Raw genomic sequence first — 21,248 nt, forward strand, 5'->3', positions numbered from 1 at the left:
ATTTAGCATTCAACACAAGTGTGCACCATATTCCAAATGTCGTCGCACTCTATGTCCTGCATAAATATAGGAGCATCTCCCTAGTTTCATATTCCATTCCCATGTAATAATTTTCAACATTCTACTTGCCTTTCAAGCCACTTGCTGGACTTGTATTCGAGCATTTTGTGACTCCATTAACCAGGTCACCCAGATCCCTCTACATTGCAAAGTTCTGCAACCTCATTCTCTACTCTAGTAATGTGCTGCATTTCTATTCTTCATGCTGCAGTGACGAGTTTGCCTTTTTTTTTGTATGTTACCTATCACAGTTCACTTTACCTACATCTGACATTGTATTTTCATTTCCTTTTCACAGCTTACCGCTGTCTTATTTTATTTGTTCTTGGGTTGTGGGTGTCAATAGTTGTGTCATCCCTAGTTGCTGTTGAGAAGGTGGCAAATTTAGCAAGTAAAAATTTGGTCTGTTCATCCATCTGGGTGGCACGGTGGCTAAGTGGTTAGCACTGCTGCCTCTCAGTGCCAGGAACCCAGGTTCGATTCTTCCCTTGGGTGACTTAACTGTGTGTGGAATTTGCACATTCTCCCTGCATCAGCGTGGGTTTCCTCTGGGTGCTCCGGTTTCCTCCCACAATCCAAAGATGTGCCGGTCAGGTGAATTGACTATGCTAAATTGCCCATAGTGTTCATCCGTTAGTCGGGGTAAATGTAGGAGAATGGGTCTGGGTGGGCTACTCTCAGGAGGGTCTGTGTGGACTTGTTGGGCTGAAGGGCCTGTTTCCATACTGTAGTGAATCTAATCTCATGGATAAAGGTTGCAAATAATTGAAGTTCCCACACTGGTCCCTTTGCTATTCCGCCGTAGAACTTGCCAAACTGAAAATGACCCCTTTATACTTCTGTATTTCCCGATTGCTCACTAGTCCCCTCCATGCTATTGTTGTCCCTATCACCATAAGCTTTGTGCAATGTTTGAAACATCTAAACCAGTGCCTTTTGGATTATCATTTGCACTACATCAACCAATTCCCCTCCATCCATATTGGTCAGTACTTCTCTGGAGACACCTTTATGAATTAGTCAAGCATTAGTTTTATCAAACCAAAGGCTCTTAGTAATGGTTAGTCCAGTCATTGTGGGAGGAGCAAATTAAATTTTAGAATTGGCAACACCATTTTGTCAACCAATCTGCACAGGTCTATAATCCACATGGTTCTTGTCCATGGTCAGATCACAGTCAAATCTAACAGTGCTGCTTAAAAATAAACTTAATTCACTTTCATAGCATCATGTGTTAAATGCTATGAAATGCTAACAGTTCTGAAGAAGGCCATTCAGTCCACCATTTGTACTGGCTCTCTTGGTGGCATTTCACCAAGTCTGCTCCCCTGCCTTTACAGTGTAGCCTTTCAGATTCCTCATCTTTAAATAATTATCCAATTCTTGTTCAAAAGCCACAAGCTCTACCTCCCCTGTCCTGTCAGGCTCTTCACCCAAGAGAGTTTCTCTAGGGCAAATTCTTAAATTAGGGAATAAAGAATGGGATTAACACAATTCACAGATGTTAAGGTAATATTTGAACCAATAACCTGTTACTTTCATTTGGAACCAGTTTTGGGTAAATAGGAACGATGTCTTGGGATCAATATCTTCCCGTCTAATATCCTCTAACTTCACATGATCCTTTTTTAAAATCTCCTTGTACTGGTGAATTTGGGCTTCTGTTCCAGTTCTCTGGGGCTGTTCCCTTATGGCTCTGGTACAATCTGAAGTCTACCCCCCGGCTGGCTGAGCAGGTCTGAATGCCAAGTGTTATCTTCTTCGTCCTATACATAGAACCTGTACGACTCCTTGAGAATTAAACTAGCTTCTCCATGATTCCGAAGCAAGCATTAGTTCTTCATTTTATTTTATTGTTTTGCTTATGCTTGTTTCTTCAGTTGGCTCTAAAATATTACAAGGAAATGGCCTTTTTTGGACCACATTTCTTCCAAGTCAAGCCATCTCTATAGTAGCAGATTAGAATCTTTGTATTCAGAACCCCGTCTTAACATATTATTGTGCTCTGTTGTGGGGACAAAACAGATTAGTGTGCTTTATTTTATTTTTAAGTTGTATATGTTTCTGTCCCTGCTGACTCTAGCAATATGTTAGTTTATTTTAGTTTAGTTCAGAAGAAAGGTCATTGGATGCGAAACATTAACTCCACTTTCTCTCCACAGGTGCTGCTGGCCCTGCTGTGTTTTTCCAGCAATTTCTGTTTTTGTTTCCAATTCATTTTATTTGCTAATGGGGGGTGGGTATCATTGTCTAGACTAACCCTGGCCTTAATTGCCGAGAGGGCAGTTCAGATTCAACCACATGAGAATTTTTTGTTTGGTTTGTATTTTCCTGTGTTTGTTTTGTGCATGTACCTTTATGTTGTTTTTCTTAAAATAGCTTGACACTTTGAGGATTTTCCATCTAACTGGGAGGGAGAGATGTTTTCAAGTGCATCTTGAGCTTTATCAACATTGCTTGGGTAGAGGATTGGGAAAGACTGTTGTTCCTGGTATGACAGAAAATGGCACAATTCACATCTTGGCCAGATTGACTGAGAAGCAACAAAGACTTTCATTGTTCCGAACCATTTCATGATTCCACATTTTATTAGAGGCTGAGTTTAAGTTGGCCAGAGTACACAAGTTGTTCTTTGTAAATGCTGTCACGTAGACTGTCCTTTCTGTGTGAATTTAGGTGGCATGTTGGTGCACGCATGCGCATTTTTAAGTTGTCCCAATGATTGATGCAGTAGTTATGCTTCAAGGTTTGACTTGGCAACCCCCCCAGTCCATTATTACACTCTGGGCTTTTATCTGGCACAGCTTAACTGGATGGGCCTCTGATTTAAAAGTTTTACAAAGGCCCAAATCTACATAATCTGGCCGTTTTATTTCTTAATCTGCATGTTTTCTTAATGTACCTTTGGTTTAATTAATCTTTGCATAAATGCTGCCATATGATTTGACATTTTGTCATTCTTTAAAACTGTTGCCAAATCAGTGATGAAAATTGCGATTAGCAAGCATGCCTACCACAGAAGTCTCTGGAAACCACGTCACTGAATACGTTGATGAAAGAGACTTTATTTCAGATTTAAAAGGCACCAAGGGTTATGGGGAGAAAACTGGAAGATGGCATTGAGATACAGGGTTAGCCATGATCATTGAATGCTGCCACAAACTCAAAGGGCTGAATGGTCTACTGTTTGTTCCTAGCTGCTACCTTTCTATGTTTGAATATTACATTCTGTGCAATTAACTCTATTAAAAAAAACATGTAGAGTAGAGTGTGGCGTGGTGGGGGAATTGGTGATAATTGAGGGTAACCAAGAGGAGAGAGTTGGGGCACAAAGATCTGAGAGTGTAATAGGGCTGAAGGAGGTTACAGCGATAGAGGGGAGATGAGGCCCTGTAGGAAGAAGATCATTTGCCAATCCTCCAGGGCAGAATTCAAACAGAGCAAACCAATGCAGATGGGGCTGGTTTGGCCTTGCAGGATGCTTTTAGCAGAATTTTGTGTTGCATGTAACCCATAGATTATCATTTAGACATCAATTCTGAAGATGCTTTTATCTCTGTGAGATTCCAAGGTCAAATGATATCTATTAATCAGTGTTTCCTCTGCCACTATCATGTATCTTCTGACTATTTCAGGAATTACAGAAGCTTGGCTTAGGTGAAGAAGTGGATCTGTATGTGTATGAGATTCCAGTGGACTATCAGAAGGTCCAGGATTTGATTCCTTCTCTGTGGAAGCATCATAACCCTCAGGTTAGACCTTGTTCTCCTCTCAGAGAATATAATCCTGAGGAAACTCTTCCTTGAGCTGTGAACAGTAACCACAAGCCCTGTCCAACATCGTGATTGAATGATTTTCTTGTCAATTAGGTTTGGAAATTGCACTGTTGCACATGACTGGTTGATTATTGGTGCATAATTTGTTTCCTGCAACAATTCTCCAATGGACTGTTGACCTTTACTTCAAACGAACTGAAGCATAAAACTAGGGAGCTCTTGCTAAAACTATACAAGGCATTAGTTAGACCACCGTGGGACACTGAATAGGTTTATGGCCCCTCTTCTGTAAAAACCTACTGTCATTAGAGGTAGCCCACAATAGGTTCACTAGGTTGATTCTGGGTTTGGAGAGGCTGAGTAGGTTGGGCCTGTAACTCATTGGAGTTTAGAGGAATGAGAGGTAACCTGACTGAAACACCAGATTCTGAGGGTGGTTGACAGGGTAGATGTGGAAAGGTTGTTTCCCCTTGTGGGAGAGTCAAGGGCCAGAGGGTGGTATCTCTGAACAAGGGGTCACGTATTTAAGACAGACAAGGGTTTGTTTTCCTCTCAGGCATTAGGGAATCTGTGGGAAGCTTTACTGCAGAGAGCTGTTGAGGGTGGGTGATTAAATTATGTTCCATGCTGAGTTTGACAGATTTTTTTACTGAATAAAGGAATCAGGGGGGTTATGGGGAAAAGGAAGGACAGTGGTGTTGATGATTATCAGATCAACCATGATCTCATCGAATGGCAGAATAAACTCAAGGGGCTGAATGCCCAAAATCTGTTCCTACATCTTTCGGTCTCCACTTGGTTTAGCTCACTCGCAAAAAAAAAAGCCTACTTCTACTTAAAGACTGTGTGCAATTCTGTTTGCTGTGATTTGAGTCCCACTGTAGTCCTCCCCACCTTTAGCTATATTAGGTGGCAAACTGTATCAATGCTGCTTATATTGTTCTCCTGACTACCCATGTCAAATTTTGGGTTTGAAGTTTTAAGTAGGAACTTGTTATCTACTACAGTATTCTCCTTGGTCCAGGGAGTCGCACTATTAGTACAGACATTTTCATCTGCATTTGACTGGTTCCTATTACGATGTGATTGAAAATTTAGTCTAAACTTGAACATTAATTCAACTTTTCAACATAAAAGGGGAAATAAATTTTCAACAGCTGTTTGTCCTGTCATACTGATCTAATTGATCTGTAGTTCTTAACTCCTGGTGTGGGGCATTTCAAGACTGGGAAATTGTTTTTAAGGTGAGAGGAAAAAGATCTTTTAAAAAAGACATGAGAGGCAATATTTTTGCACAGAGGGTGGTTCGTGTGAGGAATGAACTTCCAGAGAAAGTGTTGGATGCACGTACAGCTACAATGTTTAAAAGACGTTTGAATAAGTACATGAGTATGAAAGGTTTGGAGGGAGATGGGCCAAGAGTAGGCAGATGGGACTGGTTTAGTTTGGCATGGACTGGTTAGACCAAAAGGTCTGTTTCCATGCTGTCTCTCTGATTCTATCCTTGGTTATCACATTTTTAATGGGGACCAGTTTTCCCCCGTCATCTTTATCATTTTGTAGCTATTTCCAAATCTGTATTCACATTTAAAGAACTGGTCTGAAGGAGTTACGTTAACTTTTTCATTAGTTTCACCTGTTGGTGCACATGGATAGAAGTGAAGAGTTGCCCCCAAGTTTTCAGAGGGATTAGATGGATCTGTCACTTTAGATTCCCAGTAGTTTCCAACCAAATTAGATTAGATTACTTACAGTGTGGAAACAGGCCCTTCGGCCCAACAAGTCCACACCGACCCGCCGAGGCGCAACCCACCCATACCCCTACATTTACCCCTTACCTAACACTACAGGCAATTTAGCATGGCCAATTCACCAGACCTGCACATCTTCAGACTGTGGGATGAAACCGGAGCACCCGGAGGAAACCCACGCAGACACGGGGAGAATGTGCAAACTCCACACAGTCTGTCGCCTGAGTCGGGAATTGAACCCAGGTCTCTGGCACTGTGAGGCATGCTAAAATGCAAAAACCCTTCTCAACAAACAGCGCCTCCTGTGTAGATACTGTACTGTGAATAGTGGGCTATTCTCTAACAGTAATCACTAGACAGACCCAAGATGATATAAGGGACATCAGTGGCAGAAAACTCAAATAACACTTACCCGGTACCATGTATGGTAGGGGTGGTAAGTACAAAAGTTACCAGGAGTGGTCATCTGGCAAAGGACCTCAAGAACTGGCTCACAATATAAATCTCCAGGGTCGAACCCATGGGATTCTGGGTGTAGTGTAGGTTTCTATTATCTATCATATACAGAACTTCTCCTTCCTATTGTCCTTTTAACACTTATCCTTGGGATGGGAAGCTAAGAGTATCTGATAGGCTTGTGCAGTATGCTTTGTTTTCAGATTGTCATCAGAAGCAAAGGCAAGTATGAGTTGAATAGTAAGGTTGGAGGTCATTTAAAAATCCCTCAAATTCTGGCAAATCCTAGCAAGTGTGCTGAGGGTGGGTCGATTAGAGGTTTTGGCAAAAGCTTCCTCTGCAGTTTCCTGGTAATAGTGGAAAGGCTCTGGGAGGTGGCTGGGAAGGAGGGAATGGGGTAGAAATTGGGTCAAAGATGGTGAGGGGTGTGGCAAAGACTTCAGCATATGTGATGGCCAAGATTAGCTGACCTTATCCTATATCAGTTTCTGACACGTGTTTGTGAATTTTCTTAGTTGTTTATCCATGTTGGAGTTTCGGGAATGGCCACCACAGTGACACTGGAAAAATGTGGACACAACCGGGGATACATGGGACTGGATAATCGATGTTACTGTCCAGACAATCACTGCTGTGTCCAGGGAGGACCGGACTGCCTCGAGTCTGTCATTGACATGGATGTCGTGTGTAATAAAATCACTGGCCCACAACCGGATGTGGTCATTTCTGTCTCACAGGATGCTGGAAGGTAAGGGGTGGGGTCACCATTTCTCAATGGGGTCCTCTGAAGAGCATCTTCCCTGGCTTTCCCTGACTGCTGTAGCTCATATCATTTGCAAACATCAGCTGCTTGCTAGAAGCAGAGTGAGAACCTGGTGAGCTGTGGAATCAATGGATTTTCTCCAAAGCCAATTAACATTAAGGGTAGGGATGGAAGCTGAACAACCACCTAGAGATGAGTGAATTATTAATTGTGTGCAGGAAGAGAGAGCATGAGGAAATCTTTTTTTTAAAAAAATCTATAAATGAGATTCCTTCAGTCTCTCTGGGTCAGAATCCTGGAGCTCCCTCCCTAAGAGCATTGTGGGTCTACCTACAGCACATGGACTGCAGTGATTCAAGAAGGCAGCTCACCCCCACCTTCTCAAGGGGCAACTAGGGACAGGCAATAAATGCCAGTAATGCCCATGTCCCACAAGTGAATTAAGGAGGAGATGGGGAACGGTTTGTGTCTCAATGGATTCGTTAAAAACTCGCAGGAGATGATTGAATGATTTTGAAGAGTTGGACTTTAAGGAGGTTTTTGAACATGTAAAGGGCTAATGTGTGGGGGGTTGGTTGGAGTTCAGAGTGGAAGGAGGTCAATTTTAATCATTCAAAACCCATTCACTTCAAGAGAACCTCAGCCTGAGCTACAAATCTTTTCAAAACACGCTAAGAGTTCTAGTGACTAATTGAAACAAACAGACAGAACTGGGCACGTCTGGCAGCATCTCTGAAGAGAGAAACCATTAATCTTTTGAGTCCAGTGACTTTACTTCAGAGTATTTTTTCTGATGCTGGCTCAGTGGACCTGAAACATTAACTCAATTTCTCTCCACAGATGCTGACAGACCTGCTGAGTTTCTCCACCATTTTCTGTTTTTGTTTAAGAAAACAGCTAAATTTGATTTGACTAAATATTTGAGTCCTGGGAGGAGTCTTGCTGAAAGTGTTCAAAATTATGATGGGTTTTGATAGTGTCAGCAAGGAAATAAATAAGCTGCTTTTCAGTAATCAAGAAGACTCATTTTTAGATAATTGATCAAAGAGCCAGTGGGGCAGTGGGATGAGGAGTTATATTAATGCAGCAGGTTGTGATCTCAAAGTCTGAAAGAGTGATGGCAGCAGATTAAGTCATTCTTTAATAAAAAGGCAATCCAATAAATGTTAAAAGTTGAAGGAATATGAGGCCATTTCAGGAGAATGGTGATCAGAAGTTTTGATAGAACAAGTGCAGGCACATGGGCTGAATGGTTCAATTCTTAATTCTAACGTTTTGTCTCCCTTTATCTCTCCATCCAGATACCTCTGTGATTTTACCTATTATACCTCTCTGTACCTGAGCCACGGCAAATCCGCTTTCATTCACGTGCCTCCTCTTGGGAAACCGTATACCGCTGAGCAGCTGGGGCGGGCTCTCCAGACCATTATCGGAGTGATGCTGGGTGTGCTGGAGCATCCCAATGCTAAGATGAACTGCCAGATGGCACACTGAGCTCTCAGGAGTGGGCATTAGGGCAAGCAGATCTGAGATCAAATTGTTTTCCACTTTCTAAACAGTTATGGGATGCAACCCTGGTTGTAGCTGCCATTATAAAATTCACATGTGGGAGGGGGCAAATGAGAGAGTCTGGAACCTCAATAACTGAAGTGTATTTTCTTTGGGGGTGGGTGGTACTCATGCATTGTATTTAAAGTTCAGCTCCCGAAGACGCTGAGATGATATGAAGTCAAGAACATCTCACCTTGAGCTGATGTATTGAGTGCACGTACACACTGTGATATATAACTCTGCATTCGTTTTTTAGTAATGTTTTAAAATGAGCCATTTCTTACTGAGCATTTTTAAATCTGAGCCTGTAACAATGGCTATATTTTTGATCTTTTTAGGTTTTTCAATAAGTCTGTCACAAATTTGCCCCTCTGTTCTCCTACCTTTTATCTCATTCACTTTGTCCTTGGTATAGACTTCTGCCTCTTGCCTTTGTTTTGTATATGCTTTCGCTTTCTTTCTCCCATTCACCCTCTTCAAGGTTTTCCTTTTTTTCTTTAGGGCTGTCACCTTCTTTTCTGCTTGCTCCCCTGCTATTCGTTTCTGTTTCCCTCTTGCCCGCTCTCCAGTTCCTCGCGCATTCTCTCTTTATCTTTCTGAAGCAGATCAATTTATGTTCAAGTCTGCGTGAATGGAAATGACAGACAGTCACAGAAGTTCGATTTTGAATGTTCTGTTAAACTTTACCCCGAAGGCTAAAAAGCCACAGCTCCAGAGGCTGGATGCACTTAGGCACTTAGATGTTGTCAGTACTCGAAGAGAACACATGCTCACAGCATGCATATGCAATGTTTGCTTTGTACTTAAGTCAGTTTTGACTAGATTTTGTATTTCTTTAAAGTTTGGGCTAAACTAACCATAGCTTAGATGGTTTTAATTAGTTTAAGATAATACAAGAAATTAGTTAATAAGTTAATGTCACTGTTTTTAAGACCTTAGTTACTTTGGCCGTCCAAGATTAAGTCCAATGTTCCTATCTCTCTTTGTGACCCTGTTGACATTCGATCATTGTTGGGTTTCAGTACTATTCTGCTGTCTCTCGGTTTCCTGTGGGATTTTGGCACAGGCCTGTTTTTCAAATGAATCCAGGGGAACTTGGCGACATACCATCTTAGCAGGACTTATACACTTAATGGTAAGGTCCTAGGGAGTGTTGCTGAACAAGGAGACCTTGGAGTGCAGGTTCATAGCTCCTTGAAAGTGGAGTCGCAGGTAGATAGGATAGTGAAGAAGGCATTTGGTATGCTTTCCTTTGTTGGTCAGAGTATTGAGTACAGGAGTCGGGAGGTCATGTTGCAGCTTTATAGGACATTGGTGAGGCCACTGTTGGAATATTGCATGCAATTCTGGTCTCCTTCCTATCGGAAAGATGTTGTGAAACTTGAAAGAGTTCAGAAAAGATTTACAAAGATGTTGCCAGGATTGGAGGATCTGAGCTACAGAGAGAAGCTGAACAGGCTGGGGCTGTTTTCCCTGAGCGTTGGAGGCTGAGGGGTGACCTTATAGAGGTTTACAAAATTATGAGGGGCATGGATAGGATAAATAGGCAAAGTCTTTTCCCTGGGGTCAAGCTTACCTGTGCCTTGGTTAGTGTGTCCCATCGCTCACTTGGCGAATATTTGTTCAAATTACACTACATGGCTCCATACTGGAGGTGTTTGTGCTCTGCATCTTCTCTCACTGGTTTGTGGATGAGGATGTCTTTTGCTTGGAAACATGAAAACAAAGAGTAGTATTAGATTTCTCACGGAGGGTGAGAGAATTGTGGAGTAAGTCGTGGAGAAGGAGCGAATGGGGATCAATTTGATTGAACTTTCAAACAGCTGACACAGACATAATGGACCAAAGGGCCTCCCCCTTTACCATAATATTCAACAATTCTCCAGCATCATCCTGGAAAGCCATGTGACTGGGCAGGAGGCAGTCCGATGAGTTTCTGCACCAGGCATTGAAAGACACGGCGAAAAGTTAGCTTTAGATATTTACAGAAGGAAGGTATCTCGTTAGATTAGTCTCCCAAACCCTGAAAGCCAAGTTAACAAATCAATTCTTCTAACATAAATTTTCCTGGATGAGTCTTGATAATTGGAGTTTAAATTATAAACTATGGATATTGAAAGCACAACCCACTGGTCAGTAAACCTAGTGTGCAGTGAAAATGCCTCTCAAGTCCATCGGGTTTAAAAGCAAGGTTGTGTGTAGATTTAATTGTAGCTGAGAGATTGTGAGGCAAGTTTCTAACATTAGACAATGTAAATACTGTACTGTAGGAGTGTATATATCATTAAAGGGCAGCATTTAACCTTCGTGCACAACTTGGACTTTTGTAGCTCCTTTAAATAGAGTAAGATTACAATGTGTTTCATGAGAGCACTTCAGACAAAATATAACATTTAAGCTGCATAAAGAGTTGTTAGTAAGTCCTAGGTTTTAAGGGGCGTCTTAAAGGAGGGAGAGTTGACGAGGTTTTGCAAGGGTTTGCTAAAGTTTGGAGGTTAGGCAACTTTAGAAATGGTTGTCAAATCGAGGCAAAAAACATTTGGGGCACGCGAGAGCTTGGAAGAATGCAGCCATTCCAATCCAGTGGAGGCTGGTTGTCTGGCTGAGGAGGTTAAGGAGAGGGTTTTTGTATCAAAAAAAACTTCAGGACTGCTGGAGAGATGGCATTTCTCAGTTGTGCACAGAACTCTGATCTTGGAAGCAGCGGGTGACTCCTACTGGCTTTCAGATTTAAGATGCAAGAGTCTTTTAAAAATGAGCTCCACCTGATTTCTAGGTTGATTTAATTATTGTGATTATGACGATATATGTCTTCCATTATCCACTCCCTGATCCCACAGTCACGCTTGTGCTGTGATTGGATGTGTTCATATTCATATGCAAGTGTCTTAAATCTCTCCTGTTAAGTCCGAAGGAGGAAGGTATGAGGCAATATATAAAGGGTGGTGATGGATGATCATTCTGTATGTGGAGAAGAAAAATATTGAATCTGTAATTTGCTGATTTTGGACATTTAAGGTACTGCACTGTTTGTGGATTTGTCAATTTAATAACTGGTATTTTAGTTGGAATGTGGGGGAGACACGTCACAGTGACAGAGACGCTGTCCTGAGGCACGTCACAGTGACAGAGACGCTGTCCTGGAGACACGTCACAGTGACAGAGACGCTGTCCTGGAGACACGTCACAGTGACAGAGACGCTGTCCTGGAGACACGTCACAGTGACAGAGACGCTGTCCTGGAGACACGTCACAGTGACAGAGACGCTGTCCTGGAGACACGTCACAGTGACAGAGACGCTGTCCTGGAGACACGTCACAGTGACAGAGACGCTGTCCTGGAGACACGTCACAGTGACAGAGACGCTGTCCTGGAGACACGTCACAGTGACAGAGACGCTGTCCTGGAGACACGTCACAGTGACAGAGACGCTGTCCTGACTGTAGCTTTCTGCATCCTGTAGCCTGCCCTTTTTTTTTTAAAAAGGATCATGGGAATTATTTGAGAAATAAAGACTAAGATGCATCTCGTTCAATATAATAAGAGTTGCATGATAAACAATAATGGAATCATGTACAAACCATAGCCTTTGATTTCTGTCGTTTAGCTCGATCCAGACTGCACTGTCTGAGAGATTGGTGGAAGTAGATTCAGTTGTCACTTACAACAGCATTTGATATGTTCTTATCAACCAAAAAGAAACTTCAATGCCACAGGGAGAGTGAGACTAAATTGGTAACTCTTTCATGAAGTAGCAAGGGTGCAATGGACCAACTGAGTATCCGTCCTTTTTGATTCAATGTTTCCACTGAGTCCAAAAAGATCCAGGCACGAGATGAGGCAAAAGCATCTGTTCCTCCCGAGCATGTCTCATTTCGTGAAAGAAATTCAACTTGTGCTTAAAATGATCAATACAAGTGGCTTGCATCATCTCCTCAGGGATTTATTCCACAGATTAATCCCTCTCTCCCACCCCTCCTTCCCCCTCTCACGCTCTCATTTACTCAGGGCCTTGGAAGGTTTTCTGTGGTGTCACTGATATGCAATTCTACAGGAGAGTTCTTGTAAGTTAGAGCTATTCCTTCAACAGAAACTCATCGTTTGGATGTTGTCAATAATATTTCAACATTAGGAAGGACCTATCACCTTACTCTACTCAACACTAATGAGGAGGTATTATTGAGGTGAAGACTCAGCGTTTGGCCAGTTTGAACACAGCAAGATCCCAAAGACAACATTTTGGATGTTGCTTAGGCAATAGGAATTGGGTAGGCCACTGTGAAATTCTCTCCTGCATTTCCTCTAATTATATTGAAGAGTCCTTCTACCTTCAGCTAGGAGAGCACTGCAGGGAAGTGTGAGCTGTGATTATGTCCTTGAAGCTCTGGATTGGGGCTTGAACCGTAGTCTAACTCGAGGCAAAAGCCAGTACTGAGTGGGTTGATTGTGCATCAGCTGGGCTCCGTGGTGATCCTCAGATGGTTTGAGTTCCAGAGCTCTTGAACACAGCCTCAGTTGACCTTGTACAGTACTCGGGAAGCATGGAGTTTGAGATATGGAGCTGTCACCCTTGCTGTCCATTCCAGTGACTCAAGGAGATGCTAAAGATCCTGTGGCCCTATTCAGAAAGACCGTATGCTCCCAGTACCCTGACCAATTTTTTTCAATCATTGCTACCAGCCAGTCTTGTTCCGTGTGCCTTATGGGGCCTATGCTTGAATGAAATAGCAGTAGCCACTGGTTATGGCTTAGCTTCAAGTAGTTTTTCCTACTCAATGTGTGTGCGAATCTAGTGTTGTATAAATCCAAGTTGTATTTCTTACCAGTTTCAGGCAGTTTTATGTCAGTTAATTGTTGCTAGCTGTTGGGTCAAGACTCTACATGAATTGCACTTTTCTTGCTGGTGGCACCAAGCAGCAGTAAGCCATCCATTTGGACCACATTCAATCCCCTGTTCCCAAGGTGAAAGGAACCCCATCTCTTCGTCACCCCTCAACTTGATATCAAGTCACCTTAAATAAGTGACACATGGGTGGATTATTCACGGTTTGAGCAGTGCATTGAACATTGTTCATCTCCTGCTGAACTGGCAGTCAAATCCAACTCATGAACAATGAGACAAAGTCATTCCGCTGCATATAAGCATCGTATCTCTTGGGAGTCTTAACCTGGTATCTCCGGCTCTGAGGGGAGTAACTGGTTGTAACGACTTTAATTGGCAGTCCTGGTCTCAAAGGAGCAGGAAGTGGAAGTGTCCCTGCTACAGGAACTGGTGGAAGCAAGAAATTGATCAGATGGTGGAACACTTATTCTGCCTCTAATGTCATGATGTACCCCTTCGGTGTGTTTGGGGGTAGTTTGGAGAGATTTGCTCTATCTAACCCCTGGCTGTACCAGCCTGGGAGTGTTTGATGGGAACAGTATCAAGGGAGCTTTACTGTATGTCTAATCCTGTTTTGGATATCAAAACAGCAGGTGTCCAAGATTCACCTCAACAATCACAGAAAGACAGAGCTTAACACAGGAGTAAATAAAGCTAATTTAACATAAACTGGATTGGAGATCAGTGGGATGTACTTAAACCATTTTCCAAAATGGTGACACTGCAGTCCTCTGAGAACCTACACCTGCAGAACGTCAGCAGGAATCGTTACATCCGCTACTATTATTCAATGATCCTTTTTAAATATTAAGTCAGGGATCCATAGTTTCCCTTCAGTATCCTTGATTCTAGGTTCGACGAAAGTTGTCCACCCGTTCTTCCTAACAAATTTAGTAAGTTCCTCTGCCACTCTATTATGCCTTTTAATACGCATGTTCTTTACAAAGGGGGCACCATCCCGAGATGTGTGCCAGAGTTTCCGAGGTTACATTACATCTTCTGCAGGCTTTGATGTTAAATGGTCTTCCATACGACAAGGACGCCCTTGTCGGAAACAGATTGGTCCTTAATAAAATTGAGTTAATTACTTTTGAGGTTTTCATAAATTGAATCTTTTTAAGCCAATTATTCAATATACTATCGTTTTTGAAGTAGTGAACACCTCCTTGGCAGGGGAGAGCTATCCATTTGTCAATTTCCGTGGATCTCCAATTCGCATAATTAGTGTTGCTGAATTCATCGATTTCCTCATCACTTTCTTCGTTGATAGTATTAATTTCTGCCAATTGCCTATTGATATTTGGATTCCATACCAATTCCAAAGACTTTAATTTACTTAATTTCTTCATTCTCTCCATAATACTTTCACCCTCGAACTGAAACGAGGCATGCAAAACTTCGTCTGGGGATTTATGGAGAGCCCCATATTTCCTCATGATCGATATTGGAATAAAGGTAGCCAACCTGGTTAATGCCAAGCCTCCATCACGATATTTGGCATATAAAATGCCATCCGTGATGGATTGCGGAAGATGTAGTATTTCCTTGATCGCATTTTTAATTATATTGTCCAATTTGTTTAGATAATTAACAGAGGATTCTGATAAAATTAGATAATATAATCTGGGAATAAAATATGTTTTTAAAATTTCTACTTTCTGTGTTGGTCTTAGGGGTGATATTTTTAAGTTGTTTATCCAGCCTTCTAGTTTAACCTCCCAGTCCGCTTGGGCTATACCAACCCACGGGTCTATTTTGTCCCTAAGTATTTATCTGTCTGACCCGGTTCTATGAATTGAATAGATCCCTCGTTAAATTTCCAATTGTCTTTATCATTAAAAATAATTGTTTTGTTCTTGACGGTAAAATAAAACTCTTTAGTCTTCCTAACGTTAATCTCCATTCCCGTATTCACGCAGAATTTCTCGACCAATTTTAAATTATACTTCATCCCCTCATATGTATCGCTGACTAACGCAATGTCGTCTGCGAAAGCTAACGTAGTGCAGTGACAATTCCTACCATCTACTCCTAAAAATATCCCTTTTTTTCCATCTTCGATAGTAGCGATGAGAGGATCCATCACTATATTAAACAAAATGGGTGATAGCGCATCACCTTGCTTAACACCTCTTAAAATACTCATTTTTTCCGTCTTGCATTTAAAACCCTCAATCTGCGTTACGTTGTTCTCATATAAACTAGTTATTAATTTAATAAATAAAAACAGTAAATGGAGTCTCCTAAGGGCTGTTAAAATTAGTTTATGACCAACGGTGTCGAAGGCCTTAGCCAGGTCTACAAAGACCACTGCTACGTCCTCCTCCTTCTTCTTAGCTCCTCTTATAATATTCTCTAAAATTTTAATATTTTCTTCACACCCAGCAACGCCGGTCATAAAACCTTTTTGTCTCTTATTAAAATTAATTGTTCTATTTAATCTAGCCGCCATAATTTTTGAAAACAATCTCAACATAATCGACCCTATTGTTATGGGTCTCCAATTGTTAATGTCTTTAAGTTCCTCTTTATCATTTACTTTAGGAATTAACACCGTTCTACTCCATTTCAACTGATCTGGGGTATTACCATTTTTGATCCACAAAGTATATATTCGGGGAAGCAAAGTGTTGTCTCTATTAAAAATCTTAATTATCTCTTTTAAGGTTATCCTGTCGGGTCCGGCAGTGGTGTTGACGTCCATCGCCTTAATGGCCTGATTGACATCGTCCACCGTCACCGGACCCAACAGGACTCCCTCTACAGAATCCTCACTCCCTTTTTGTGTATTTAACGAATCCCCTCAAATTACATTTATCATTCACCTTTGATAATCTTATTTTATAATATTCTTCCAGGTCTTCTTTGTTAAGGGGACATCCATTATTAGATGGATCCCCCATTAGGGTCCTCGCTAGACGCTGCCTATTCTTTTTATACATAGTTTGTACTACTTTAAATTTTCCTTTCTTTCTACTATATCTCCTTTTCGCGTTATTCTCTCTCTTTCCTTGCCTGCCACTCTTTAATTTCACTCCTACCTCCTTACTCTTTTTCTTAAAATTCTTATCTTCTTTTCCCTTTCCTATCTTCCTAATTACTTTATCCATAATCTCGTCATACTCCTCGGTAATACTTTTTGTCTTTCCTAGTCCCTCTTCCATAATTTTAATTAAATCTTCCAAAGACTCATCCCTATAATCCATTCTATCTCCACTAATCTCATCCTCTTGCCTCTCACCGTCAAGGGGTCTTCCTTCCTCAACTACCCTCTCTCCTCCTACCTCCTCGTTATCATTTTCCTCATTCATACTAGCATCATTTAGTATTACCTCCTGGTCTATACCCGTTTCCTCCTCGCGGTTGCCCTGTTTTTTATTCAATAACCTCCTTTTATCCGAGATCTGTTTGGCTGTTTTAGTATCTAACCTTTCCGCGATAAGTTTATTTATGTTTTTACATCCCTTAAATTCAGACTCTAGCGATTGCAATTTTACAATTTCTTCCTGGGACCAGACCCCTTTTTTACTTTTCTCCCCATTCATAACCTTTTCTTTACTTTTTTCCTTTTTTCATTCCTTAAATTAGGATGAGCATGCCTCATGCTGGTCCAGTCCCCTAGATGTCTTAAACTTTAACGGGCATAATTCACAGCTAATTAAGCCGTCATTCACTATCTCTCCACTAATATCTTTATTTTGAGTTACATTACATTTTGAATAGTGGCAGGCTACCGCTTGATAGCTTCCTTCCCATTCACATGCTACATTTTATTCTAACTGATTTAATCCCCTTACATATTTTTAAATGCTTCATAAATAATCCCGTAGTGTTATGCACATTTTTACAATACTCGCAGCTAAAATTATCAATTGGATAATTTATAACTACTTCTATTTTATCAGCCTCCCTAGTTATTGGGTGAATAATTTCTCCTTCATCTCTCTCCTCTCTGTGCTCTATCTCTCCAACCCGACTAACATCAAAGAGCCCATTAAAATTTGAATTAAAATATGTCCGGCTATTAAAAAGACTGGACTGTAGAGGGGCCTCCAATTCGAATTAAGTCCGAATTACTCTGAGCGTAATTATTGGCTGCCTTGTGCCTGCCCAAGGACAGCCGAGCCGGAATAATAATTATAGTCTCTTCCATCTGTGTTGAGACAGACTGTCTAGTCCATTTTTGGCTCATACATTTAGCGCACGGAGCCGCCAATAACAACCGTGCGGGGCGTTTATTCTCCCGGTTTCCCACCCAATCAGAATTTTCAGTTTCGGCCATAATTGCCTCAACCAAATTTGGATTTTAAATTTGACTGAAAGGTCACCAGCCGTCTCGTATCTTTTCTCTGGGTTGTATTAGCCGACCTGGTCTGAGTAACGCTTTATCAACGGTAGAAGACAATAAAACTGCCAGAAAGTCCAGCACAGGTTAAAACCTAGGTAAAACCAACCCGAAGGTCAAGGTAAGACCATCAGTTTAAAACACAGCTAAAACCCCAACAGCTAAAATTGCCCTCCGTTGAGCCTCCTCTTCCAGGCCGTTACCAGGGGGAACCACGTGGAGGTTCAACCCAACTTTGTGGTCGAGAAAATACGTAAAAACAGATCACAAAGATGACTACGCAGGCAGGTCGGAGACCAACAACCTTAAAATACTGTAGTCACATCCTCCCTAATTTAACATAAACTGGATTGGAGATCAGTGGGATGTACTTAAACCATTTTCCAAAATGATGACGCTGCAGTCCTCTGAGAACCTACACCTGCAGAACGTCAGCATTTGTCATTGAGTCTCCATGGTTACAGTCAGAAACCATGTATGTGCCATATAAATATTTTGGACAGTGAATACTCTGCCAGTTTTATCTTGTACCTCTGTCTGCTTTTATAATTATTATCCCTCTAGTCTAACACATTTCCAACTCGTGATTGTGATGTCCATAGTGATAATTTTAAGCATTTTATTGGCAAGCTACCAGGTGATGAAGTCTTTTCGCTGCATCAGAGATGGGCAGTCAGGAGAGACAGCACGTGCACAGGATCGAGATTTGACAGATGAAGGTTGTGTTGTAAATTGGGAGAAACTATTTCTTCTAATGGGGAATCAGTGACAAAGTGATACATCAAAATTGTCATTGAGAGTCGACAGGGTTGGGGAAATTTCTATGCAGAGGGATCAATGTTTTCCCACAGGGAAATGATTGAAGCAGAGAGAGGTTTGTTGAGAGAAAAGAATAATTGAACAGAGAGAGAGAGCGCAGACCTTGAGTAGTTTTGGACTGTCCTAGAGCCAGTGTCAATGTGATGGACTGAAATGTGATATGTGTATCAATGTCTAACATTTGTGAACATTTCTTTTGTCTATAATAGCAGAACTGTGAAAGCATTCCATTACTGTACTGGTCAGAGCATTGAGTGTAGGAATTGGGATGTCATGTTGCAACTGTACAGGCTGTTGGTTAGGCCACTTTTGGAATATTGTGTGCAATTCTGGTCTTCCTATCGGAAGGACTTTGTGAAACTTGAAAGGGTTCAGAAAAGATTTCTGAGGATGTTGCCAGGGTTGGAGGATTTGACCTATTGGTCCTATAGCTTCAGAGACTGAGGTGTCACCTTTATAGAGGTTTATAAAATCATGAAGGACATGGATAGGATAAATAGACCAGGTTTTTTCCCTTTTAGTGGGGGAGTCCAGAACCAGAGAGCATAGGTTTAGGGTGAGAGGGGGAAGATATAAGAGACCTAAGGGACAACTTTTTCACGCAGAGGGTGGTATGTGTATGGAATGAGCTGGTATAATTACAGCATTTAAGAGGCATCTGGAAGGGCTTGGAGGGATGTTGGCTGGGTGCTGGAAAGTGAGACTAGATTAGGTTGGGATACCTGGTCGGCATGGACGAGTTGGACCGTGCTGTACATCTCTATGGCTGTAAAACATGCAAAATTTTCCCAAATTAATTTGGCGCAACAGCACTTTTCTTTCTGATATCAGAAGATTTGTGGGTTTATGCCTTGCTCTAGGATTGGAGTTCCTGACCCAGGCTTTGCATGCTGTACCCAAGCTTTGCTACATTGGCAGAGGTCCCACCTTTCCAATTAGCTCCCCTGTTACAAATTGAAGCTCTTTTAGGGGCCTTGCTGTGCACAGAATACCTGCCACATCTGCTTCAAGAAGTGTCGGTTTGAGAAGAATTTTCCAGTATACATTTTGTACAACAGTACAGTTACGATCAAAAACAAATTGCTGGAAAAGCTCAGCAGGTTCGGCAGCATCGGTGCAGAGAAATCAGAGTTAACAGGTTTCTGAGGAAGGGTCAACAGAACCGAAACGTTAACTCTGATTTCAATTCACAGATGCTGCCAGACCTGCTGAACTTTACCAGTAACTTCTGTTTTTTGTTTGATTTCCAGCATCTGCAGTTCTTTTTGGTTTTTATACGGTTAGGATCTGCTCTGTTTAGTCTATGGGCCTCCAGAAACAAAAATCTGAATCTGTTTTATTAAATTCCAATTCTCCAACTGAAACATCCATGATTCTTAATAAAAGTTCATTTCTTCTGAAAATATAGGGAATTGTCATCTTTGACTCTGAGAAATTATTTAGGTCTTTGTCTCCTAAAATCAAATAACTTTGAGGAGGTGACAAGTAGTTGTTATGGGGAAAACAGCTTATTCAAATACTAATGTGTTGGAAATGTGAAGATTCTGTTCTGAAAATAAAAATCATCAGTTTTTGAATATAACAAATCAAGTATGTTTTCATTAGTTTGAGCACCTCCTGGTGGTCATCTTGCAAAGTACACTGTTTTCTCATGGTTATGTGTTATATAGTGCACAATGGTTTTTTGGTTGTTCGCTCATGGGATGTGGATGTTCCTGACAATGCCAGTGATTATTGCTCCTCTTTAATTAAGCAGAGGGAAGTTAAGAGTCAACCACATTGCTTTTTTTCCCCAATATTCATCCTTTAATCTAATTCCAGACTGGTTTTTATTGAATTCAGTTTCCACCTCTTGACTTAGTGGGATTTGAACTCAGGTCTTTGAATCATTAGCTGAGTTTCTGGATTAATAGTCTAGTGATAATAGCATTAGGCTATTCCCTTGCCACGTTAAGGTGCAGCCATGTTTAACTTTGTTTATTGAGGGATTCTAATCCAGGCAGCAGCTAACATTCTGCATTTATTTAGCTGCGTTAACTGAGTCAAAGTTGTTAGTACAAAATCCAGCAAGTGTGGATGCTGAAGGAATGCTGTACTGTCAGCTATGCCCTTTGGGATTAAAATCTCTTCCAATGTCTTGGCTGACATTTCAGATATAGGAGGCCCCACTGTTCCCCACCCACAGACCTCAACATGAGCTGCCCACTTGTCATAGCAACAGGACTAGGCCATTCAGCCCCTCACCTGTTCTGCCACTCAATGTCTGATCTGTGGCCTATCTCCATATACCTGCCTTTGGCCCATATTCCTCGAATAGATTTGCTTAACAAAAATTTATCAATCTCAGATTTAAAATTTCCAACTTATTCTACATTCACTACTGTTGGCAGAAGAGTTCCAAACTTCTCCCATCCTTTGTCTGTAGAAGTGCTTCCTAACATCTCTCCTGGATGGTCTGGCCATAATTCTCAGAGCATGCCCCCTTGTTCTAGAATCCCCAAACAGTGGAAATAGTTGATCTTTACCCTATCTTTTCCTGTTTATATTTTGAAGACTTCAATCAGATCACTCTTTAACCTTCTAAATTTTGGAGAAAACAAGCCGAATTTGTACAATCTGACCTCGTAACTTAACCCCTGAAGTCCAACTGTCACTCTTGTAAGCCTACGTTGTACTTCCTCCAAGGCCAAACTATTCTTCCTAAGGTGTAGTGCCCAGATCTGCTCACGGTATTCCACATGGGGTCTAACTAGGATGTTGTATAACTGCAGCACGACTTTTACATCCTTGTACTGCAGTCCTCGAGATATAAAGGTGGGGATTACATTAGCTTTCTTGGATTAT

At 41.4% G+C, this 21,248-nt stretch overlaps 1 protein-coding gene across 1 annotated transcript in view; it reads left to right on the top strand.

Annotated features, from left to right (window-relative positions):
* The window catches only part of pgpep1 (pyroglutamyl-peptidase I), a 43,920-nt gene extending 23,956 nt beyond the window's left edge, over positions 1-19,964 (top strand). Inside the window, exons 3-5 of the mRNA XM_060846547.1 lie at positions 3,696-3,812; positions 6,559-6,791; positions 8,108-19,964. Coding sequence (XP_060702530.1) covers positions 3,696-3,812; positions 6,559-6,791; positions 8,108-8,300 — 543 coding nt within the window. The 3' untranslated portion in view covers positions 8,301-19,964. The remainder of the gene's footprint in view (positions 1-3,695; positions 3,813-6,558; positions 6,792-8,107) is intronic.
* The last annotated feature ends 1,284 nt before the right edge of the window (positions 19,965-21,248 follow it).

Source organism: Hemiscyllium ocellatum, chromosome 28, assembly GCF_020745735.1.
Source record: "Hemiscyllium ocellatum isolate sHemOce1 chromosome 28, sHemOce1.pat.X.cur, whole genome shotgun sequence".
Lineage (NCBI taxonomy): Eukaryota > Metazoa > Chordata > Chondrichthyes > Orectolobiformes > Hemiscylliidae > Hemiscyllium > Hemiscyllium ocellatum.